The sequence below is a fragment of the Ammospiza nelsoni genome, chromosome 9 (assembly GCF_027579445.1).
Source record: "Ammospiza nelsoni isolate bAmmNel1 chromosome 9, bAmmNel1.pri, whole genome shotgun sequence".
NCBI classification, from domain to species: Eukaryota; Metazoa; Chordata; class Aves; order Passeriformes; family Passerellidae; genus Ammospiza; species Ammospiza nelsoni.
In genome coordinates this window covers 34,001,331-34,025,658 of record NC_080641.1, presented here as the reverse complement: position 1 = coordinate 34,025,658, position 24,328 = coordinate 34,001,331, and the positions used below count along the sequence as shown (strand labels likewise).

At 53.3% G+C, this 24,328-nt stretch overlaps 1 protein-coding gene across 3 annotated transcripts; it reads left to right on the top strand.

Moving 5' to 3' along the window:
* The first annotated feature begins 1,834 nt into the window (after positions 1–1,834).
* On the top strand, positions 1,835–23,471 carry KANK4 (KN motif and ankyrin repeat domains 4). Of its 3 annotated transcripts, none has more exons than XM_059478780.1 (10): positions 1,835–1,872; positions 12,654–12,732; positions 14,020–15,819; positions 16,749–16,860; positions 18,152–18,361; positions 18,910–18,997; positions 19,367–19,586; positions 20,921–21,063; positions 22,439–22,639; positions 23,231–23,471. In XM_059478780.1, exons 2-10 carry the CDS (start codon positions 12,717–12,719, stop codon positions 23,318–23,320), a joined length of 2,880 nt encoding a protein of 959 aa, XP_059334763.1. In that variant the 5' UTR covers positions 1,835–1,872; positions 12,654–12,716; the 3' UTR covers positions 23,321–23,471. The 3 variants fall into 3 exon arrangements, with proteins under 3 accessions (XP_059334763.1, XP_059334764.1, XP_059334765.1); XM_059478781.1 differs by lacking the exon at positions 1,835–1,872 and adding an exon at positions 9,768–9,781; XM_059478782.1 differs by lacking the exons at positions 1,835–1,872; positions 12,654–12,732 and having other exon boundaries at positions 14,503–15,819; positions 19,370–19,586.
* The last annotated feature ends 857 nt before the right edge of the window (positions 23,472–24,328 follow it).

The following is a 24,328-nucleotide window of genomic DNA, read 5'->3' as shown; positions in this document are numbered from 1 at the left end:
GGCGCGCAGCATTCCGGGCTGACCTCCCGCCGTGGAATTTCACCTAGTAATTTCTGTGGCACACACAAATCCTTGGAGGGGCTTGTCTGGCTTCAGAAGTAAATCTAAGTGCCTGTGGCTTGACAAATAAACAATCTGAAAGCGCTTAATGACTCACAACCTCGCCTAAGAATAGCTGAAGTCTGCAGGATGGAAATTCAGCGCGGGGAGCGCGGCCCCGACGCTGCCCGAGCAGGGAGCTGCAGGACACAGGGGGAGATGATGGGCAGGGAGAAGCTGTGGCTGCATTCCTGGTGTCCCCTCCCAGCTCCTGGCAAGCAGCATCTCAGAGGATTCTTGGATATTGGTGTGTGTGAGCCACCTTGGAGCGCTCCCCAGATTCACCTAATCCGCTTTTAAACAAATTATCGGGTTTCGTTTGTGCAGACAGCAAAGTTCTCCTTGTTTGTCCCGGATTGTTTGAAAGCTCCATTTATTCTCTAGGGTTAAAGAGGGGTCACACAAGTTAACCACATCTCTGTATACATTTCCAAGCACCTACAGCTCATGGAAAAGTCTCTTTTTCCTCTGGCTGTTGAGCAAGTAGAACTTCAGTGGCTGAAAAGGGGAATTAGGTTTGGCTGTTTCCTCCAAAATGGGGTTTTTGGTAGTAGGTGCTTTTCTGAGGCACACTTACAGAAATGTGTGCTGTGAGCTGCCACCACAGCTTCTTACCCTACGCACACACCTTTGAGCACTTTAATCTAACCCCAGGGAACAAAGAACAAAACCACGTTCAGCTGAATATCTGCGACCACAAGAGCTTCCTGTTGGTACCCAAAGTTCCTGCTGCAAAAACCTCGTTGTTGTCAGCAGGGCTCAGGGATCATCATGGCTTTGGGATGAGCACAGGGGATGGGTAATGGATACGGTGCACAGTCTCAGGAGCAGCAGGAGAGGTGCTGTGTCTCCAAGGCACCCGAGCCCCTCACATGGAAAGGAGGGCAGAGCCCCGCTCACTCCTGAGCTGGGTAATGGGATATTTTATTCCTCCCTGTTTAGCAGGAGCCTGGGCACTGCCAGGAGGACTCTGGAATTGCTGGGTGGTTGGGCAGCAGCCAGAGCCCAACCCTCAGATCTGCCCCTGTGACGTTCCCAGTCAGAGTTTAAAGGTCTTTGGTTTCTTCTGGAAGGAAGGGGGGATCCCAGTGGGCCACATCCATCCCCATAGATGCTGAGTTCCTGGCCCAGATGGAGATCATGTGCTCTCCCACGCTCTGGAACAGCTGGAGCAGGGCTGGGATTTGCCCCTGTGTCTCAAAGACAAGGAAAATCAAAAGCTTTACCTAGTGCTGAAGGAATTATTTGGCATCACTAAACTGATTTCTGCCTGTCCTCACTTGGTGCAGCTGGATGAGCACATGGGATTGGGCACATGGGGAAGTTCAAAGCCTAAAACCCAAATTGCCTTTTCTCTGCATTTTCCATGTGATTGCATTGAGGAACAAGGGCCCGAAGTGAACCGGGTGGGGCTGAAGGGCCGAGCCAGGGAACAGCTGGTGCAAAAACACTTCAACTTCTGCATCCCGAGCCCATCCCCGCAGATTTCCCTTCCTTCCCACCGCTCTCGATCCGCACCTGTGCAAACAGGATGAGCTACAAAAGTATAAATACAGCGGGCATGAGGGAAAGTTAAAAAAAAAAAAAAAATTCTAAAAAGCGGCCTCCCACAGCCAGCGCTGCCCCTGGCCCCGCTGTCCCGCCCGCAGCCCAATCGGGCCGCCCCCGGCCCCGCTGCCCGGGGGAGGGCACCGGGTCCCGCCCCGCCCCCGGGCCCGCCTCGGCTCCCGCCTGAGGAGCAGCGGGAGCGCCGCGCTGGCTCTGCCCGGGCAGGTACGGCCGCGCCGGACAGCGGGACAGCGGGCACCGGGCAGGGACAGCGGGCACAGGGCAGGGCAGCGGGCAGGGGCAGGGACAGCGGGCACAGGGCAGGGCAGCGGGCACCGGGCAGGGACAGCGGGCACCGGGCAGGGACGGGGGCACCGGGCAGGGACAGCGGGCAGCGGGCAGGGCAGGGACAGCGGGCAGCGGGCAGGGCAGCGGGCAGAGGCAGGGACAGCGGGCACCGGGTCGGGCTCCGTGCCTGGGGCTGCCCGGGGCGCTGCCGGTCGGGTTCTGTGTCTGGGGCTGCCCGGGGGCACGGGGAGAGCGCTGGGAGTGTCTCGGAGGGTGCGCTGGAGGATGGTCAGAGGGGTGTTTGGGAAGTGCTCAAGGATGCTCCAGGGTGCTCAGGGAATGGGTGGGAGTGCTTTGGAGGGTGCTCTAAGGGTGCTCCTGGGTCTGCTCCAGGGATGCTCTAAGGGTGCTCACGGCGTGCTCCTGGGTTTGCTCCAAGGGTGCTCTTGGGTCTGCTGCAAGGGTGCTCCGGGGGTGCTCCAAGGATGCTCCGGGGGTGCTCAGGGCTCTTGGCCCCTGGCGTGGCTGCCCAGGGCAGCATCAGCCGTGGCTCACTCGGGACGGGAGCGTTTCCAGAGCACGCCTGGCTCGGGGTGGGGGCACTGAGCGTGGCTGGGCAGCTGGGAGAGGGCAGGAAAGCTCCGAGCTCTGCTGGGACCCCCAGAGGTCACCGTGCGAGGACTGGGAAGGGCCCCCAGGCCCTGGGTATTGCAGTGAAGTCCCCAGAGCTGTGTTTAGCCTCAAAGCCGAACCATAAACCCTGCCTAGCGTGGAAGATGAGGCTCGGCCAAGCCCCAGCCCAGCCTCCGGGCTGAGCGCGGTCCCGGGGCCTCTCCCCGTTCCCTTGCCTGCGTTCCAGCCGCCCGGGCCGAGCAGCTCCTGGCACCGAAACTCATTTCTGGCTGTGGCCGGGGCTGTGCCGGGTTCCCTGTGTCCCAGAGGGGCAGGAGGGCCGGGCAGCATCGCCGTTCCCCGGGCGTGCTCGCTGCCAGGGCATTGTGAGCAGCCCAGCTCTGTCTGCCGGGAGCAGCCGTGCCCTGGACACTTCCCTCCACTGCTCTTGCCCTTTCCTCAAGCGCAGCTTGTTCCCAGTGGCTGCAGATTCCAGCCGGCCTGAGAGCTCGGGCTGTGCTCCCAGCACAGAAACCAGGAGCAGGGAGCACTGAGCTGCTGCTCACATCACTGAGCTGGAGGAGAGGCTGGGTGGTCCATGAGGAAGCAGAACGTGGGCTGGATAATGTCAGCTGGAAGTTCACGTGAGTTCAGGATGGAGGAAGCCATGGTCTGGATGCTCTGGGTGTGATGTTCGCCGTGCAGGGCTGGGAGTGGGTCTGGGCTCTTCAGGGATATCTCGTTTTCCTGACAGCTCTGATGTGACACCAGCAGGAAGGGCTTCCCTTGTCCAGAGCCTCCCCAGATATTGAATATTTCAGCTGTGTTGCCCAAATGAAATTGGTGAACACCCAAAAGCATTGCTTATGTAGGGCAAGGGTAGCAACCACAGCAATGTGAACAAAAATCAGCATTTGCCTTTGGACGTGTTTTGCAGTCTTCCAGGTGGTTTGTGTTTGATTTTGAATGGGCTAATTGGAAAAGCTGATCTCTTAAATGATACCTGAGATGGCAAAGGAAGAGGGAGAACCTGTAACCTCACATTAATCATTGGTTATTTGTCACTTGGGTTGTAATATTGAAAAAATAAATATATCTGCTGAAATGACTGATGAGCAGGGACCTGGCTGGGGAATCTATGGTTGAGGAGGGATCAGTGAATGGATTCATTGAAACAGCTCTGGAGCTGGAAGATGAAGTGTCAGGGAACTTGTTGCTGCTGTGGGCTCTCTCAGAGTCCTGATGCAGTTTCCTTGGAGTAGGAAAACCCTGCTCCTCTCCAGAAAATCCTGTTGTGAGGATAGTTTTAGCTCCCAGGTATCATCCCCTCATGCAATGCTGGGTCTGTCCCATTCCCACATATTTCTTTCCCACCAAGCAGGAATATGACAATGCTTCCCACCAAAGAACCTCTGGAATGGGAATGTTTTGGGAGGGAGAGGCTTGCTCTCAAAGCATTCCTTGAATCAGGAGCGGTGTTGAGATCCTGGGACGTGGCTGCTGGATGAACACAGGCTCATTCACCAGCTCAGTGCCAATTCAGGTCCCTCCCTTGGTGGTTTTACAGCTGCCAAATATTTTAAAAGTCGCATTTTCATCGCTGTGCATTTCAGCCCAACTCATCAAATCTTGGGTCTTTTTAAGGAAGCTTTGGGAGCAGCCACAGGGATGAGCATGGCCCCATTGATGAGGGGGAAAAAAGTCAATATGGAAAGTTATTGTATTTTCCATTTGGTGCCCCACTTGACAGGGGTTATGTGACTCTGCCTGGCTCCAGAGCAGTGGGATGCAGATTCTGGTCAATAAAACCCTGAGCCCAGCTCCAGGGGTGTGAAGGAGCCCATGGCTTGGGGCAGAATCCTCACAGTGACAATGCCAGGGGAGAGCAGTGGGGACGAACTGGCTGCAGGGAGCTCCTGCTTCAACCCTGTTTATTTTAAACCTCAGGGGAATTCGTGTTTTGGGAAGTCTCGAGTCCTGCCCATCCCAGGGTTTAAACAGCACTTGGAAAAGAAGGTGGTGTCGTTATTAAGAAAATACCAAATGTCCACCCAAATGGACAATTTGATGGAGTCAGAAATGTGAAATATGGTGAAAAACCTATCCAGACACAGAAGTCTCCATCTTCAAAGTGAGAATATCTTAAATTCATCTTTGCAGCTGGTTCGTCTCCCCATCAGAGTGGAACGTGGTGTGAAAAAGCTGAAACAACACCAGCAATGTGTGGTGTAGGGCTGAGGCTTTGTCAAAAACCTGGAGGAAAATCCCCATTTCCTAAATGGGTGAGAGGTGGGAAATGCTGCCCCAGGGCTCCCAGCTCCCCTTATCCTCACAGAAATCACCAGCAGAGGAGGAAGGCGGCACATCCTCCCTCTCTGCAGCCCCAGTCTGTGAGGAGAGTGGTTTCAGGTGGCCTAAACAAGAAATGTTGCAGTGTGAGGAGGATTTTGTCAGGAGTGTGATCAATGCGAGTCTCGTTGGCTGGGGTCAGAAATCGACGGAAATGGCTCCGTGGCTCCATGGGGGATTGCAGTGGTTGCCCAGGGACGAGGAGAGAAATGCAGACAACAGGGTTTTCCTAAAAGCACCTAAAATTTCCCACTTTGACCACGTGGGAGTTACTCAGTAACAGTGGCAGCAAAGCTTGACTTGTCCCAAGGTCAAGGAGGGACAGACCAGCAGCCATAGCAGGATTTCATTGTTTTCCCTCAAAACTTGTGGGATTCAGGCAAAGAGAAGAGTAAATGTTAGCAACGAGGCACCTCGGATTTTTGTCTGCCTTCTGACTGTGGAGCACTTTTGTTTCAGGGCTTTGGGTGCTTTTTTGTGCTCGCCTGGCTCTGGGAAAGAAGACTTTAGGGAAAACACCACAGCTTTCAAGGCACGGGATAAAATCACAAGAATTGACCACGGCTTTTGTGAGTCTGTGGCTGGAATGAGCTGAAGGTCAGTCAGAAAAGAGGTTATCAGAGGAGGGGGTGAATGTGATCGTTTTCCCCTCCTGGTAAGCCAGAAAGGAGGGAGAGAGTTTGGATATCTGATACCTCCAGGTCTGACCCGTCTCTAATGGAAATGCTGGCAGGAAGCTCATAACATTTATTAGACAGCAACGAGCAGCTTTAATAAAATCAGAATGCACACAGCTTTATTACAGACTTTGGGGAGGAAAAGGGCCTGAAATGGCTGGTTAAGTACCAAGGGTTGCACACCCAGGGGCTGCTGAAAGGGATCCCCTCCTTTATGGAGTGGTGCAGGGTTCATTATTCAGCTTCCTTGTGAACCCTCCGGTTCAGACCCCGGGGAGGCCCCACACGCCTCCAGGATGTTTTCCATGTGCACAGCCCCCAGCTCCAGCCCCAGCTGCTCCTCCTCCTGCTTTTTGTGCAGAGGGGGTGGGAGCCAGCCTGGACCTCTCCATCCTCAGCCACTGATGGGCTGCAGGGAGAGCTCGTCCCTCTCCAGCACTCCCAAATTGCTTCCAGCTCCCAGCTCTGCTCTGGAGATGCCCCGGGCAGGCAACAGCCAAGGGAGGTTTCTCTTGGGGTGCAATAAGGTCCCATTGTCATCAGCCATGTGCTGAAACCATCCACTGGCCCCAGGCTGAAGGCTCTTCCCATAAGTAACAGGTTTTGCATCCTAAATCCAGTCCTGCTGTGCCTCAGCACAGAGGGAGGCCTGCCCAGCTCTGTGGTGTGGCTGCAGGCTGGGATGGATCCAGCTTGGGAACTTTCCCTCCTGGTGCTGCTGGGTTTGTAGCAGTGCCTCAGGCATTGTCTGGTGTCCCCACTTTAATTCTGGGTCTGCTCAGCTGCCTTCTGCCCCCTCAAGCTGCTGTTCCAAGGGGTGCTGTGGGGCACAGGACCACTGGCAGTGGTGATTTTGTGATGCCAGACACCCGTGGGAAGGTGGCTGGTGGGCTCCCAGGACTCAGATCTCATCCAGCAGCAACCCTGTTTGCTCTCACTTAGGGAAACCTCATGACAACTCCTTGCAGTGCAAACCAGGACTTTAAACTGCTTTTATTTAACTAGGTATTTATTTAATCCCACAAAGTTTTCAAGCCTCTTTTCTTTTCTCCTGGAGGGAAACTCCTTCCCATGGCTGTGCCAGCAGGCAGAGGATCACAGCAGAGATCCCACCCGTGTGCAGGTCCCCAGCAGACTGGAAGTGGCTTATTTTTCTTCCTTTGCAGTGAAAACAGAATTGAAAAATCCCTACAACAAATATTCCCCGAGAGGCCATTTTTATTCCTGGTATGTCCATTTGCAGCCGGGGCTGTTGTGCAATCCAGACTGCCCGGATGGAGCAGGTTTGGGTGTAACCCTTTGGGTGCCAAGGGCCAGCCCTGTCTGTGGGTCACCCTGGGGTGATCCTGCCCCTCTGCTCAGCCCTGTGGGGCACATCTGAGTGCTGAGTCCAGCTCTGGGCTCCTCAGGATGAGAGGGAGCTCCTGAGTGGGGGCTGTGGAGATGAGGAAGGGCCTGGAGCATCTCCGTGCCCAGGAAAGGCTCTGAGAGTTGGGCCTGGTCAGTATTGAGAAGAGATAAGTGAGCAGGGACCCCATCCATGGGTATGAGTATCCAGAGGGAGGTGTCAGATGGACAAGGATGGACCAGGCTCTGCTCAGCCTCAGTGGTGCCCAGCAATGGGACAGGAGGAATGGGCAGAAAATGATTCCCGGGAATTTCCACCTGAATGTGAGGCAGAACTTCCCTGGGAAGTGACCAAGCACTGGGCACATTGTCCAGAAAGGCTGTGGAGTCTCTCTCTCACTGGGGATATTCCAGACCCCTCTGGACACGCTCCTGAGCAGAGTGCTCTGGGGTGACCCTGCTGGAGCAGGGAGGTGGCCCTGGATGATCTCAGTTGTCCCTTCCAACCTGAAAGGGCCCGTGGTGGAGAGGAGAGGGGGTGAAGCCCAACCCTGCCATCCCACAGGGATTCTCTGTGGGGAGAGGAGGGCAGCAGCCCTGCCAGCATCAGGGAGGCAGCAGGGGTGGCCAGGGGGGTGGATGGGATGGCTCTCGAGCCACTTCAGAGCCGTCTGGTTCCTCTCATCCATGGGAGCAGAGCAAGGCCGCCGGCAGCTTGGTGCCTGATGTGAGGCAGCAGCAGCACTTTCAGGCCATGACCTCAGTTCTCATGCTTGGGGGACAATCTTGGTGAGCCCCTTCCCCACTTCCCACCCTGCAGTAACCCCCTTGGGCAAAGCTATCAGAGGCTGGATGTAAATCCATCAAGCACCAGGCCATAATTAATTAATTTGAATGTTTTGACTCCTTCCCTTCGTAGCTCCCGATTAAAAGCTTATTTAAGGGGTCACAGACTTCTTCAGTTCCGGAGGGATTAAATGTGGGAACAACTGTAGCTCGTATGTGGGTAATTGCAATAAGGAAATGCTCCAAATTAAAGCTTCCTGCTAGCTCTGTCCAGTGGGAAAACCCAACAATTCTCTCAGAATGCCTTTAAAATCAGCATCATATAGAAATACGTGTGTTTTCCTGTTGTGCTGCTTTGCCTGGAGAACACAAGCGGCTCAGAAGAGACACACGAGCGTAACTAAAGCAGAGGAATTCAGCAGAAAAGGGAAAAGGAGCCAGCGTGCCCTGGAGCTGGTTTGGAAGCTGAGGCTCAGTAATTGCTTGTGAAAGCAGAAAGCCACGGCCCCGCGCGGTGTGGGACGGAGCCGCGTGGGAAAGGCAGAGTTTGGGAAAGGCGGAATTTCAATGATTCCTCATTCCTCGGGTAGGAAGTTTAACCCATCCGTGCCTCGGGGAGGGGCTGGCAAAAGGACAAACCCTGCTGGCCCTCTGTGCCTCCAGATACTCTGCTTCCTGCACAGGCAAAACTTGTCTGCTTTTCTTCAAAGTTAATGTGTTAAAGTCCCGGCTGGGGGGTGCAGGGAGCTGGAGCAGCGCCAGCAGCTCTGCTCTCGCACACCACAAGATGCGGTTTTCCTCCCCAGCATGAGACTGGGGCTGTGCTGCTCTTCAGCCATGGGAAAGGTGCTGGGGCTGCTCAGTGATGGGAGTCCCTGGTGAGAGCCCCCAGCAGACCCCCCAGCTCCCAGGGGATGCCTCCACTTCCCAGGATTTGCTTTCCCAGCCCTGGAAGAGTTTTGCAGCCCTGAGCCCCTCGGCCTTTGCAAGCATGAGGCTCTGGCGAGTTCTGTGCAGGGACTGAGGGATTTGTCCCTGCTGCCAGCCTGGAGGGGCAGCAATCCAGGATGCCCGAGGGGAATGCCAATGCAAGACAGGCTTGGGACGGGCACTCTGCCCATCACTGAGCCACCCTGCCCAAAATCACAGAATCCCAGACTGGTTTGGGTTGGGAGGGACCTTAAAGCCCTTAAATCTCGTTCCACCCCTTGCCATGGGCAGGGACACTTTCTGCTATCCCAGGCTGCTCCAAGCCTGTCCAGCCTGGCCTTGGGCACTTCCAGGGATCCAGGGACAGCCACAGCTGCTCTGGGCAGCCTGTGCCAGCGTCTGCTCTGCCAGCTGGAAGTTGGGATGGATAACCCCAGAGCCGAGGGCTGGAGAGTTTGATGCGGAGAGTGGCACTGTCCCCACCGGGACACCCCTGCCCGCGCCGCCCATCCCGTGCGCTGCGCATGGATGGACACGGCGACAGGGACGGGGGGCTGTGCCTGCTCCGCACGGAGGATCTGGGGACACGCAGCCCTCCTGCAGCTGCCCCGGGCTGCCGCCGGCGAGTCGCGGCTGCGTTTCCTCGGGAGAGGCGCTCCTGGAATTGCTAATGCTCCAGCCCGGAGGTGCGGCATGCGGAGCGCTGCAGCCGCAGCATCAGGTACAGCAGCAACGCCGCCGTTAATTATTGACTCTCTCTTCAATTATCAGCCCTGATAAGGCAGCACCCTCCTCGACAGCCCGGGCAGCGCTTGGTGCTCGGTGTTTTCTGGGAAAAAGAACTATTCCGTGGAAAAGTAACTCGTTTTGTGCACCGGGATTGAACTGTCCTCGCAAAGGTCATCCGAGAGCCGTGGGCTGCTCTGCCGGAAAATCAATCCCTCTTTTGTGCTTCTTGGTTTAAACTTGTGTTTGCTTTCTGAGCAAGGTCACAGCTCAGCTGACCAAGTTTGTGGCTGCTGGAGCAGGCTGGGGTCCAGCCACGCTGCGCTCGCTGCTCCGAGCCCTTCGAATGGGAGAAGATGCTGTGGAGGGAGGCGAGAGCTGCTGCTCCCCGGGGGGTTTGTGGGTGCCAGCCTGAGCAGGTAACCTGACAAAACGCTTTGCTAACCAGTTTTTCCTTTCACCACCAAGTGCTGGAGCTGCTGCTGCAGTGCAGGAGAACAGACAGGCACAGCTCAGATCGCGTTGTGTTACAGCTAACCAGACTGTGCTAACGTGCTGGTGGGTTATCTTGTTATTTATAGGCTCAGGGTTAACTGTTTCCCAGTTAAAATTACTAGCAAGATGCTCTGGGAGAATGGATTTTGTGGGGATTTGTGGTATGTGGTTGAGTTCATTTGTAATTTAAATGTTTGGGGGTGTCGTGGTGCTCTCCTTCCTGCTGGCTGGGGTGGATGGGGGAGCTGCTCACATTGCCTGGCAAGTGGGATGGAGTGAGAGAGGGGTTAAATGTGAGTGTAAAGAGCCAGTGCTTGAGTCCAGGCTGGTTAAAAAGACAGTGCATTGTCCCTGCCCCCAGGAATAATACTACTCTGCTCTGTGCTGTTGCCTTCTCACATATTTGGCTTCTCCGTTTCCATTTCTGTATGTATTTATTCCTGCCTTGAGAAAAACAGCCTAATTCCAATCTGGATTAATCCTCCCCACTGTGTAGCAAAGGTAAGGATCAGCGATGCATGGGGAGAAAAAGAAATGTTCTTCAATTTCATTTACTAGAGAAAACTCAGCAAGTATAGAACCTGGCAGAGGGTCAGGCTAACAGGTTTCAGCAGGATGGAGACACACCTAAAACTGTTACCCTGCCTCAAATTATGGACCCTGGTGTAAGGGTCTCCTACTTCTGGCAGATGACTTTTTATATTTTAATCTCATTTTTCTTAGGGACAGGCATGGGAGAGCAGCTGTGGGGTCCAAAGAGGCACATTTTTGGCTCTAAGCCATCTTCTCCATGCCTGAGCTGCCCCGGAGGGGGCAGGAGAACATCAGCAAGCTGGTTGGGGACATTCAGCATCCTTTTACGAGGCGATTTTGAAGTAGATTGGTCAAAGGAGAGTAGTCATAGTATCAGTTTGGGCTGCAGAGTTGGGACCCAGCCAGCTCATAAATGATCCAAATGCAATTATCTAGATATTAAAAACCATCCTATTCACTGGCTTTCCCCCCCTCCTTCTGAATAAATGACCTGGAAGAGTGGAGTGTAGCTGGTCAGGCTGGAATTGGCTGCAGTCGGAAAATTAAGGGGAAGAAACAACATTTGAGAAAGAGGTTGGTGTTTGTTTTGGCACGTGCTGTTCTCTGGCAGGAGGAGACAGAAGGAGTGGTCCTTTGTAGAAGGAGTGTGGTTTATTGGAGAGCACTAGAGCAGCTTTCCAGCAGCTCACAAGGTGCTGGGTGGGCACCCTGCAGGAGCTTTGGGGAGCTTTGATGTTCTTCTTGGGTTGGGACCTTTCTGACTTCTCATCAAGGCTCTACATTGACCACAAACATGCCTCATGGGATTGACAATTGATTGTTTCTTTAAAAGGTTTTGATCTTTCAAAGTATTCATTGTAGAATCATAGAATGGCTTGGGTTGGAAGGGACCTTGAAGATCACCTCATCCCATGGGCAGGGACACTTTCCACCATCCCAGGGTGCTCAGATCCCTGTCCAAGCTGGCCTTGGACACTTCCAGGGATGTGGCAATGTCCTGTGGTAACAATACAGCAGGATTTGACTTCATTTTTTAGCTGGTCTTAGGTAAGGGTCAGCTGGAGCCTCTTCCTGGGGAGCTCTGGAACTGTGGTCAGTGCTGAAGCCCTGGCTGAGGCAAAGCTCTGCACGCAGAAAATGAGTTCAGACTCTGTTGTTTTGGTCCATGAGATGGGTGTGAGCTGGGGCTGGCTCAGCACAGGCTCTGTGCTGCTGGTCCTGCCCTGAGGGTGTTGCGTAGCTCAGGGATGCACTGGAGGAGCAGGGATGGACTTCCAAGCAGCTGTGGGGCCGTCTCTGGCCAGGAACCAAACCAGATACTGTAAGGAGAATCATCAACAAACAACCTACTGTTCAGGAAACTCCCCTGTCATCCTCTGTAGCAGAAATTGAAACCAGACCTTCTCACTCGGAGCGTTGTTGTCCTTCTCACACAAGCCACGGAGCCTCAAGCTGTGATGTCCAACTGCCCCAACCTCCTTCACCCTTCCCTGCCTCCTCTCTGTGCCTTTCTAAAGGACCTGGAGGTGAGAAGTTTCTCCCAGGACCTTTCTTGGACATTCCCAGCCTTAATTCCTTGTGCTCCAGGAGGGTCTCATCTGTGTCTACATGATGGGAAGGAGCTGGACATGTGTTACCATTTCTGGTACCACAGCCCAGAAATGATGTGAAGATCTCAGTGTTGGCTGTGGTAGATCTCCATCTGAAGTTGTTCCCTGAGGTGAAAGCAATTTGTCTGTGGTCCCGTGCAATTTGGTGAAGCACATCCCTACTTTTTAACAGTAGGGACGTGCTCTGAAGTAATGGCTGTCATTTGAGCGAGATTCAACATAAATTTTGAATCTTTGCTCGTTATGGATTTTAAAATAAAGGCAAACCAGTCATTTCTGTGTCTAGTTTATATCCCTGTTGACAGGGAGCTTTTATCAAGTTGGATATCTCCAGCTCTCAGGAGTCTGTGCCATCGATCTCAAGCCATCCCAAATGTCTGTCTGTCCTTGCTGGCAGTCAAACCCTCTGTAATGCAGGGGATGTTTTACCAGGACCAGCTCCCTGGGATGTGTCTGTCAAGCACAAGTTGTTGCCTCTGGAAAAGGAGCTATTGATTTTAGCAGCTTCAAAGCCTTGGACACCACTGGGCTGCAGAGGATGGGAAGTGGGAGGGGGGTGGCCTTTGAAGGCTTGTAAGGCTTTAAGGAGAGATTAAGTTCACACGGCTTTGTTATTTTATTAAATTAGGAGTATCCATTTCTTTTTTCCAAGGGTGAAGCGACTCCTCAGCCCTTGTCAGAAGATGCTTAAGTGACAGCCCAGTTAGACCCCACCATGGAGAAGACAGAAGGTATGGAACCTACAGGATATTTATTTGTTCATTTATTCCTTTAGAAAGACTCCCAACCAAGCCATGGAGTAATTTCCTTACCAGAATTGCTGTAAATAACCTGTTCTGTAGATGTGGGGCCAAGAGGTGAAAAATGCATCGTTCATTATTATGCAGATTTCTCAAAAACCACAGCAAAGCAGGTCCCAGCTATAGATCAGCACATATTTGTCCTCCCATGCCCTGTGACAGATCCCTGCTCCCACCCTCCAGCTGTGCTCCCGTGCCCTGGGATGACCCCGGTGGTGTTGTCCCCTGCCTTCCACGTGCTGCTCCCCACCCAGGCAGCCCCTCAGCATCTCAGTGACGCTCTGTGCTGAGCAGCACCAAAATCTGTTCCCAATTGTCCTGGTCCTCTCCAGCTGCTGCACCAGGATGGAGACAGAGGGGTCAGCCATGGGCCCTGCTGCCTCCTCCTCCTCCTCACTGAGCCCAACTCGTGTGCTCAGAGGTGCAGAGCAGCCCACACCACTGTGATTTCAGGGACTTGCTGCATAAAAGTGCAGAAATTTACCTGTTAACCCCCTCAAGGTGGAAATTTGGGGGCTGTGACTGTTTGCAGGCTGGAGATGGCTGTGTTAAAGTGGGAGACCCTGGTCAGGGGCAGTTTGGCTGTGCTGGCTGGGTGGGCAGACACAGTGACACCCATCTAGTGGTGATTTGCCTCAGTTAGGAGCTGTGCTGGCGCTGAGCAGGTCACCTTGGGATGCGTGTTCTGCATGGCTGCGGCTCCGAGCAGCAGCCTCTGCCCAGAGCCGTCATTTTCAAGGAATAATTTGTGACCTGGTGGCTGCAGGTGAAGCGAGGCAATGATTTTCCTGCTTGGTGTGCGCTGCTTACGCCGCTGAAAAGTTCGAACCAAACCAAAAGCCTTGAAGAATATCATTGTCATAGATTGATCCCACATTCTATTATTGGGCTGGATTTATTATCCACCAGATTTATTATCTGTACCTACACAGCTCTGCCTGCAAAGCCTGCTGTTTGCTTAATTGCCAATTAGAGCCATGATTTCAGGGAATTTTTGGCTTCCTCAGTGCAACAATTACCTGATGCACCTCTGGAAAACCAGATCAGAGCTTGGTGCGTGTCACTGTGTGTCTGCACAGCTTCACCAGGAGCCTCCACAATAATGAGCTGCCTGCCCAAAACTGAGATGAAAAGAGAAAAAACATCTCCCCCCTGCTCTAAACAATTTTTTTTTTTCAAAATTGGATAATTTCTTCTTTTTCTGGGGGGGTGTTTCAGCAGATGGCCAGCCGCCCAAACCCGACGGGGACCGGGAGCAGCCCCGCAGCCTCCCCTACTCGCTGGAGACACCCTACGGCTTCCACTTGGACCTGGACTTCCTCAAGTACGTGGACGACATCGAGAAAGGCAACACCATCAGGCGGGTGCACATCCACCGCAGAGCCAAGCAGCCCAAATTCAACACCCTGCCCAGAAACTTCAGCCTGCCCGAGAGCGGCTCCCGCGGCTGCTCCACCGCCGCTCCCAGCAAGAGCTGGACCTCCACCTGCTCCTTCCCTCAGCGAAAGGCGTCCCTGGGCGAGGAGCCGCCGCGGGCCCTGCTGCCGGCCGGGGCAGCTCCCGAGGAGCCGAGCTACCGGAGGAAGGCGCTGCTGGCGGAGGCGCGGCGGCAGGCGGAGCTGGGCTGGCCTCAGGCGGAGCTGGGCTGGCCTCAGGCGGAGCTGGCCCGGCCGCAGGACGCGCTGAGGGCGCGGCCGCAGCTGCTGCGAGCCTCCAGCATGCCCGAGGCGCTGCCCCCCGGCCACAGCCCCCCGGCCGCACCCTCGCCCCTCCGGAGCCCTCCGCAGCCCTGCCGCGGTCCCCAGAGCGCCTCCCGGCCCAGCTCGGAGGGCAGCGGCTCAGCCCCGCCGCGAGAGATGGAGCGGGACGGCTCCGCGGGGCAGCCCGGCGGGGCTCTGCCCCTGCAGCCCCCCTGGCAGAGCCAGCAGCTGCAGGTGCTGGTGGAGAGCGGGGCCGAGGAGGGCGATGCCGCCGATGGCTCCGACCTGGCCAGGGCTGAGGCAGCGGCGCCGGCTGCCCTCCGGCTGGCGGAGGAGAGCGTGAGCCCTGCGGAAAGGGGGCTCAGTGTGAGTGAGATGGATCTGAACGTGCTGAAGGAAAGTGAGGAGAGGAATGTCCGAGCTGGAGGGGACAAGGAGAGCAGTGCTCCCCGTACCCCTGAGCATGGAGAGCCCGGCGGGGTCACGGCGCTGAAGCAGCAGGTCGCTGAGCTGGAGGAGCAGCTGGCCAAGAAGAAAGAGGAGCTCGAGCAGGTCAGGGCAGTGCTGGAGCAGCAGGATCGTGAGATCCAGGAGAAGGAGAAGAGCATTAAGCTGCTGGCCAGCTCCAAAGCTGAGCTGGAAGAGCAGCTGTGGCAGGAGAAGGCCAGGGAGGCTGAGCCGCGGAGGCGCAGGGGCAGCGGGGCCTTGCAGCGCCTGGACGCCGCCGTGAACACCGAGCTCTCGCAGGGGACAGGGCTCCGGCAGGCCCAGGACAAGGGCATCAACGTCAATATCCCGCTCTCCACCAGATCCATCGGCTGCGGCACCCTCAGGGCAGAGAGTGCCCAGGCCGGGGAGGCGTGCAGGGAGCAGGGCCCGGCGGGTGCTCGGGCACAGGGACGTGCTGGTGAGGCCAGTGTGGAGGCCGGACCTCCTGCTCCCTGCCTCAGGCAGCTGCAGATCCACGAGCACCCCGGAGACCACAACCAGAACCACCAGAACTCCCTCGGCAAGGCGGGCTTTGGAGAAGATGAACCTCGGGAAGGGCTGCAGGAGGAAGGGGCTCCTGGCCATGAGGAGCTCCCGGCTGTTGACCCCATTGGCCAATATGTGAAAAAGATCCAGGAGCTCCTGCAGGAGCAATGGCTGTGCTTGGAGCACGGCTACCCCGAGCTGGCCAGCGCCATCAAGCAGCCGGCCTCCAAGCTCAGCTCCATCCAGAACCAATTAGTTAATTCCCTGAACTCCCTGCTCTCTGCCTACTCCTCACAAGGCCCTGTGGATAAGGAGAATTCCAACACGCACTATCAACAGTTGGGTAAATAATATTGGCACAGGCTTCCATGTGTCCGGGCCAAATGTTTTCCCATTTATTCCAGCGTGGAGCAGGGGGGATGTAGTGGAACAGTTGTTGTCAGTCAGATCAGGAATAGTCTCGACAAAGCATGATGAGAGAGGCAAATCTCTGCACAGCACAGGTTATGGATCTGACATGGAAAAAAGCAAACAAAATGATGTAGGAGCTCATAAAGCAGTGGCTCGTTTATATGCAAGATCAGCTTCCAAAAGCTGCCACACTGGTGGCTGTTCCATCAAATAAACATTCTTTTTATTCGGGTTGCACATCTCAGTTTGCTAAAATATGAGGCTGGTGCTTATCGGGGGTAAATCAGTGTGGAGTTCTCCAGAACCCAAACCAGTCAAAATAACTGAGCAACCAGGCTGGGAAAAGACCTATCCCCACTGACAGACCTTCATCTAAAATAATTTTAGCTTATATGAAGATGGGAATCCAATGCCTATTCTCTGGGGGAGGGAGGGAAGGGACTTGCAAATAGATAAGTGACTTATTCCTTAATATATAGACACTATTCAAAGTCCAATTGAAAAACTCATCCATGCAGTATTATAGCAGATTTATGTAGGAATTTTCCAATACATAGCTCCTGGGGAAAAAAACCTTCAAAAACCAAACCAGTAACATCTACTTATATTCATAGGACAAATACATAATTTCCAGTCACTTCCTTTATATTCCCAGTGACCTGGAGTTATTTGAGACCTGTATTAAAGGTGGCAGGGCAGGTTCAGGTTGTGGCCAACTGCATCTGTAGTTTTGCAAGACATCAAAAGACTCTCGTAAGATGTTTACAATTATGATTCGTGGCTTGTTGCTTGAGGTTGGGAATAATGATTGCTAATTATGGCACATCTGCTTAATTAATCTGTTATTTTGTATTTTGGTAGAAAACTCTCCAACCACAAGTCTTAAATCCATCATGAAAAAGAAAGGTTGTGGTTTCCATGCAGGAGGCAATGGGACCAAAAAGAATCTCCAGTTTGTTGGGGTAAATGGTGGGTAAGCATCCATTCAGAAGACAAAGAACTGCCTTTTAACGTGGAATGTCCTCTGTATCGCTGGAGAAGTCATTCTTTTCCCCCTCTTTTCCCCTCCTGATTAAAAGGCCAGTTGAAACAGAGCCTCTTTTCTCCCTTCTTTAATGCAGCACTGATAACCCGTGAGTAACCCGGTTAAGGAAGGGTGGTGCAGTGTTCAGAGCAGCGGGAGCACGCTGGGGGCTGACGCTCTCTGCACACCTTCTCCTGGGGCCTCATCCCAAACCCAGCTGGGGAAGGTGGGAATGCTCCATGGGAAGATTCCCTGGGAAGATTCCCACTGCCCTTGGTGGGTTTTGGAGGAGGCCAGCCCTGCCTGGTGAGCACGCTGCACTAACCTGCCCCACGCTCCAGCAAAGCCAACAGCACTTGGTGCAGGGCCTGGGAAGAGACTTTTTTGGTAAATAAGGAATGACCTTGGGGTGAAGGAGACTTTAGGTTGTGCTCCCCGTTCCAGGTGTGTCCAGCATCCAGCACTCCTTGGCCTGTGAGCGGAGCAGGGGCAGCATCTCGTGCTGAGGTGAATGTGTGCTGGCATGGAGAGTGCAGGACACGTGTCACTGTCCTGGGTGGGCAGGCAGCTGTGTGTGCCAGCCTGGGTGCTGCCCTCTGCTCACATCCTGCTCCCCTCACTTCCCACTTGCTGGGAAATGCCAAATGGGTACAACTTGTAGGGACTGGAGGAGTCTTGGTTAATTGGAGGAAAGTTCTGGGGTCAATCCGAGTGAACGTTCTCTTTTGTGGAAGACATTATTAATATTAATGCTTTTAGAGAACCAGAGGAGAGATCTCTATCAGGGCTGCTGGAATGATGGATTCAGCCCAAAAGACTTCAGCCCAAAAGCTGTGCAAACACAGCTTTTGTCTCGTGCTCCTCGAGGCTGCCGATGCCACCTCGAGTCCCTCCTTGCCACGGGGGCCGTGCTGCTGCCACCCTGCCACCGTGCCAGCAGCTCCCAGCAGGGAGGCAGCTCTCAGCCCCTGCCCGGGCCGCAGATCCACGAGGGATGTGATGGACATCCCTCCAAACCCTGCAGTAACCTTGCCTGCTGCTCATTAACTGCTTCTGCCACGCTCCTGCTGCTTGAGGAGCCAGAGACAGACTAACCCCGACTTCGGCTGCGGCTCACACCTTGTAACTTGCTGCTTGTCACTCTGTGCTTCACCCAAGGCCCCTTGGGGGCAATGAGCCTTGGTCAGGCCCGTGGCTGTGGCTGGGGAAGGAGGGAGTAACCTGTGGTGTCCTCAAATAGCTACGAGACAACGTCAAGTGAAGAGGACACCAGCTGTGAGGACAGCGACACCGAGACCGAGGACAGAGCCGGGGACGTGGAGCCCGAGCAGGATGGAAGGGAAAGCAGAGGGCCTTCCTCAGGGGAGAAGCGTGAGGAGGAGGATGATGATGATGATGAGCAGGAGGCATCAGCAGGAGCAGCTCCCTGCTCTCAGCACCAGGCTCACAGGTAACCATGGCACTGGGTGGTGACTGACCCATGGTGGCCACAGGACACGGGACTGCAGGGCTGGGCCGGGGCTTCTTCTGGTGGAACAGCAGTGGTGACCTCTGCAGGAAAGGGAAAAGGCTTTAAAGAGCTAAATATTTTCTGAGTTACCACAGAATCTAATGGAGATTGATTCAGGCCCTACACTGAGTCATGTCTGGTGAGTTAGCTCATTCTCCCCTCTCATGGAAAGTTTTTTGGTAAAGTTCTTTGCAGGTTCAGGAATAAGATTTTTTTTTTTACCCACGTTAAGGATTTTTGTAATAGATGAAATTGACCATATAAATCTGTGACTCTGGGCTTAAACCTCTGCTTAAGTGCTTGGCTTTGTACCTAAAATCTGTGTCAAGTCAATGGGACAACTCGTGTCCAATAATTTAAACACTTAAATGTGTTGAACATATTCCAATCTAATCTGCCTGTGTTCTACTTGGTTCAATCTGCCTGTGTTCTACTTGGTTCAATATCTCCTGTCCCATGGTGGATTTACAAAAGTCTTTTCCCTTTAGATGCAAACCTTCCGAAGATTTCCTTGCTGCCTGCCAGCTCCTCAGTGAACACCTCCCAGAAATCAGCAGCAGAAGCAACCAGCATCTGGTACAGATATTTCCCAGTCCCGTTTCGGACACGGTTCATGCTCGCTGTTCATGTTTTAATGGATGAGATTATCCCTGTGGCACATTGCAGGCTGTGCTCTGGGACAGCTTTGTGAGGAGAGGGGGGTGAGGTGACATCTGAGTCAGTTTTACAACAGCCAAAAAGAAAGGAAGAGAGGAGGGAAAACATAAAAAAGAAAGATGATGGCTTTGTCTGGTTACTCATCCAAGTTACCACAGGAAATTCCTTTCCCCCTCAAGTTGTAGCAGCAATCACAAACCCACAGGCTGAGTGCTGCCGGGGTGGGGCCAGGAGCTGGGGCAGCCACCGCTCTGCAGGGACAGTGACAGTGACACTTTGTGTTTGCAGCAGCCTGTGCTGGGCTCCATCTCCCGGGAGTGGTTCCAGGTGTCCAGCCACAAGGCTTCCAGGCCGGAGGTGGTGGCAGCGTACCTGGAGGCGCTGGGGGACATCCAGCCCCAGCTCCTGGAGACCGTGGTGAACCTGCCTGACAGGAATGGCAACACAGCTCTCCACTACAGCGTGTCCCACTCCAACTTCCAGGTCGCAAAGCTCCTGCTGGACACGGGTAGGAACGGCCACTCTGCTCAGCCAGGGCTTCTGCCATGGGGTTGTGGTCCCATGAGGGATGGGTACACAGGGGACAGGGGGACATGGACAGTCCCAGACATGGCAAACACTGAAGGAGGGCCAGGGTCCTCCCAGGGAGATCAGTCAGGAGCTGGGACTGAGGTGGGGCTGAGGACCAGCAGCCACCTACCTGCAAGGGCCCCATCCAGGAGGCAGACATGGAGGCAGGGTCCATCCAGGAGAGAAACAGGGGCCCAGGATCCATCCAAAGTACCAGGATGGAGCTGAGGTCCATCCAGGAGACCTGGCTGACCTCAAGACCAGCATCCTCCCCCACAGCTCAGCTCTGGGCCCGTGGATGTGGTTGGGGGTCCCAGCTGTCATGAAGGCTCATCAGTGCCCTCACACATGCTGAGGGCTTTGCAGCCTGACTTGGGGATGGCTCAGCATTGCTGTATCCAAAGGCATGTCCCTCATGGCCCCAGTCCAGGTGGGATGGGGTGGCTCCCCAGCTTCTTGCAGCAGCCAAAGCCACATGATGGCTTGGGGCAGGAGGATCAAACCCCTGAGAGCATAAAAAATCCCTCAGCACCGCAGAAAAACTCCCATGTTAAACTATTGAACTTTCAGCTTGTGTTGCAATGAAAGAACAAAAATCTCAGCTGAGCCTGTACAGGGCAAAAATGTGCTCGTGGTCTGAGAGAACAGAGGCACTTTGGCCTTTTCTCATGGGCCAGACAATCCATGAAATGTTCGGGAAATGGCAGATTATCATACCCATCTATAACCCAATTGTTGCCGCAGAGGCGCGGGGAGGGAAGGGTTTGAGGCAGGGAAGGGTTTGAGGCAGCTGCTTCCTCAGGGTGAGGCTGGAGCCGAGCCCTCACCCTCAGCCACGGCTCATTCCTCGTGGAGGAGCTGGAAATGGGCTCTTTGAAGTGAAAAATGAGTGAAATGAGGCCAGGATGTTTTCCAAGCCCGTTGGGTGATGGGCGTCTCTCTGCTGCTCCCTTGCCACTGGAGCCAAAGCAAACAGCCCACAGCTCCAACCAGCATGTGCTTGAGGCATTAATTATCCCCCTTTAATTTCTATTTGTTGTGGTCTTCAAAGTTAATTGAGTTGACCTCAACAGTTGTAATTAACTGTAGCACCAGGGGCCGTTTAGTGCTGCGCTCACGAGCCTGGATATTCAAAACAGATAAATCCCCGTCCTGTATCATTATGGAATAACTCCTTTTCTGGGAATATGAGATGCCACATGTTGTATGAGTCCCTCTCTCCTTTCTGCTCCCTCTGGGTGATCCACCCCGGGCTGGGTCCATCCCCTGCAGGGAAGTGCTGCCTGGACCTGCAGAACCGTGCTGGCTACACGGCCGTGATGCTGACGCCGCTGGCGGCCCCCGAGACCCGCCAGGACATGGAGGTGGTGATGAGGCTGCTGCAGGAGGGGGATGTCAACCTGAGAGCTGCCCAGGTGTGTGACAGGAACTGCTGGGGATGTAATTTGGGTTCCTTAGCTTCCGTGGCAGCGCCAGGCTGAGGCTCGGCAGCAGGAATGGGGTGGGAGCTGCTGCTTCCCAAACGTTCCAAAAGAAACTTTATCTGAGTGTGGCCACCCAGCAGCTCCCTGGGAAGGGGTGTAACAGCTGGGGCAAATGGACAAATTTAAAAAAGGCTGGAAATTTTGCAAACAAGTATTTCTGAGGCAAAAATCAGAAATGAGAAGCGAGGGATGAACCCCAGGGCGTGGGAGCCCCAGGTTTGCTGGTGAGCTTCGTCAGTCACACATTTTGGTTTAGGGATGGGAGTGCCCTCACCCATCTCTGCTCCCACACTGCTGTAAGTTAGTCCAGATCTGGATAAACTGCCCAGGTGGATTTGGGGAAGCCACATTTGGGGGCAGCTGGGAGGTTTGGCCATGCTGCTGCAAGGACCTTCCACAAGTGAACAGGTGCCTCTCACAACAGCTGCTGAGGAGCCCCAGGGTGATTGGACAATAACGTGCAATAGGATGCAATATTAATAGGAATTATTATAGTGTATGTACCATGCAATAATAACATGCAATGATGTGACATGTGGTTATGGAATGTGGGTTAGGGGTGGGCTTGTCAGTGCTGGGTTTATGGTTGGACTTGGTGATCTTAGAGAGCTTTGACAAATCTAAATTTTTGAATTATTCTATATGTGCAATAGTAATAATAATAGTAATAATAATAATAATAAATATATAATAATTAGAATATTATTATAGTAATTCTATTATTATATAGTAATATATATTATATAATATAATTATATATATTATATATATAATATAATATATATTAATACAATTATATATACAATTTTATTATATATACCATATATGTAATATAATACATATACCATTAAGTATATGAATAATAATAATTATAGATTATACTATTATTATATTATTGTAAACATTATCAGATTGTAATATATATTAATTATAATGATTATTCATTAATAAGAATTATATATTATACAACTGTTATAATAATTATTATAACATATATTATATAACATATATTATAACAATATATTATACTAGTATATATTATAATACACTATAATAATATACTATACTATTATATATTATATATACCATTATATATATAATAATAATTATTATATATAGTACTATTATTATATTTTTGTAAATATTATCAGACCATAATATATACTATTACTACTACTACTACTATTACTACCGCTTATTATTATTATTATTATTATTATTATTATTATTATTATTATTATTATTATTATTATTATTATTATTATTATTACTACTACTACTACTACTATGTCCCGTGGCCCTGCAGGGCGGCCAGACCGCGCTGATGCTGGGGGTGAGCCACGACAGGGACGACATGGTGCGGGCGCTGCTGGCCTGCCGGGCCGATGTCAACCTGCAGGACGAGGAGGGCAGCACGGCGCTGATGGTGGCCTGTCGCCAGGGCAACGCCGACATGGTGCGGCTGCTGCTGGCGCAGCCCGGCTGCCTGGTGACCCTCACGGACAAGGTGCGGCTCCTCAGCATCGCTGCAGGCAGGGCCAGCTCAGCTGGGATCCCGTGGTCCAGGCAACAGTCCCCCAGGGGTGGGCTTGAAGGGAAGAAGTGCCGATTTCAGTCCATTTTCTGAACCAAACCCCTGCTTTTGGTGCTGAGCTGTGCATGGGGTGGTTGTGACAGCCATAGGCTGGGCGGGAGTGTTGGTGTAACCCTAAAAAACCCAGATGGACTCCTGGGCGTGCGGAATCAGCAGAGCTTCAGCTCCAAGAAATTAGCAATTAACTCCTGAGAATGGAGCCTCTCCATGGGATGTGTGGGACGGGGCTGGGCTGGGAGTGGGTGGAAATTCCTGCTGGGCCACAGGCTTGCGTTTGGAATTATGGAACTATTTTCTAATTAAACTATAATTTTATCTGAGGCGTGCAGGAGGGCACAGGGGCCGGGCAGAGGCACAGCTGGGCCGAGTTTGGTGTGGTTGAGGCCCAAAGCGGGGTTTGGGATGGTGACTCACTGTAAGGCAGGGAGGAACGGAGGGAGGGAAGGCCTGGGGAGGGAGCAGGGATTCACTGTGGCGGTGATGTGTCCCCTCTGTGTCCTGCAGGGCGGGAACTCGGCGGTGTCACTGGCTCATGGGGACATCGCTGCGCTCCTGCGAGCCCACATCGAGCTCAGCCCCTCCCTCCCGCTGTGAGCCGGAGCCAGCGCTCCTCCATGAGCATCCCTGCTGGGGCAGGGCCGTGCAGCGGGGCCGCAGGGCAGCAACTCCCTGCACCACTGAACAATGCTCCCTGTGCCTAAGTCTCCTCCTTCGGCCCACTCACAGCCTGATCTGTGCCACAAACAACTCCAGACCCTCTCCTCTCCTTTCCTCTCCTCTCCTCTCCTCTCCTCTCCTCTCCTCTCCTCTCCTCTCCTCTCCTCTCCTCTCCTCTCCTCTCCTCTCCTCTCCTCTCCTCTCCTCTCCTCTCCTCTCCTCTCCTCTCCTCTCCTCTCCTCTCCTCTCCTCTCCTCTCCTCTCCTCTCCTCTCCTCTCCTCTCCTCTCCTCTCCTCTCCTCTCCTCTCCTCTCCTCTCCTCTCCTCTCCTCTCCTCTCCTCTCCTCTCCTCTCCTCTCCTCTCCTCTCCTCTCCTCTCCTCTCCTCTCCTCTCCTCTCCTCTCCTCTCCTCTCCTCTCCTCTCCTCTCCTCTCCTCTCCTCTCCTCTCCTCTCCTCTCCTCTCCCACATTAGAGCAGCAATATTTAGTTTTTTTGTAACCTGAGGTTATGGGCGTCCTTTTAATCGACTACTTAACTGTATCTCATTTAACTTGTAAGTTTGTGTCCTAATATTTATTATCAGCTCTTCTGTAAGTAGTGGCAGGCACCGATGGCTCAGTGTATGTAACAACAAACACAAGCTGGATGGATTATGGAAAGCATAAAATCCTATTTATGTTTGCTTATGCGGGTTTGATGCAAGAATTAAAAATTAATGCTGTAGGAAAATATTTGAGCATGCCAGACCCAAACAGGCAGACATTGTTGTGCCTGGGTCTGGAATTACCATATGGCTGTTATTTTTCCTTAATTAAGTTGGAGCTGACGGGGAGTGCAGCCCAGTGACAGGCTCTGCATCACCGTGGGGTGGGGCAGGGCATTGCAGGCTCTGAATCCCAGCAGATTCCCAGCCCAGGGTGTGGTGGTGTTGTCCAAGAGCTCTG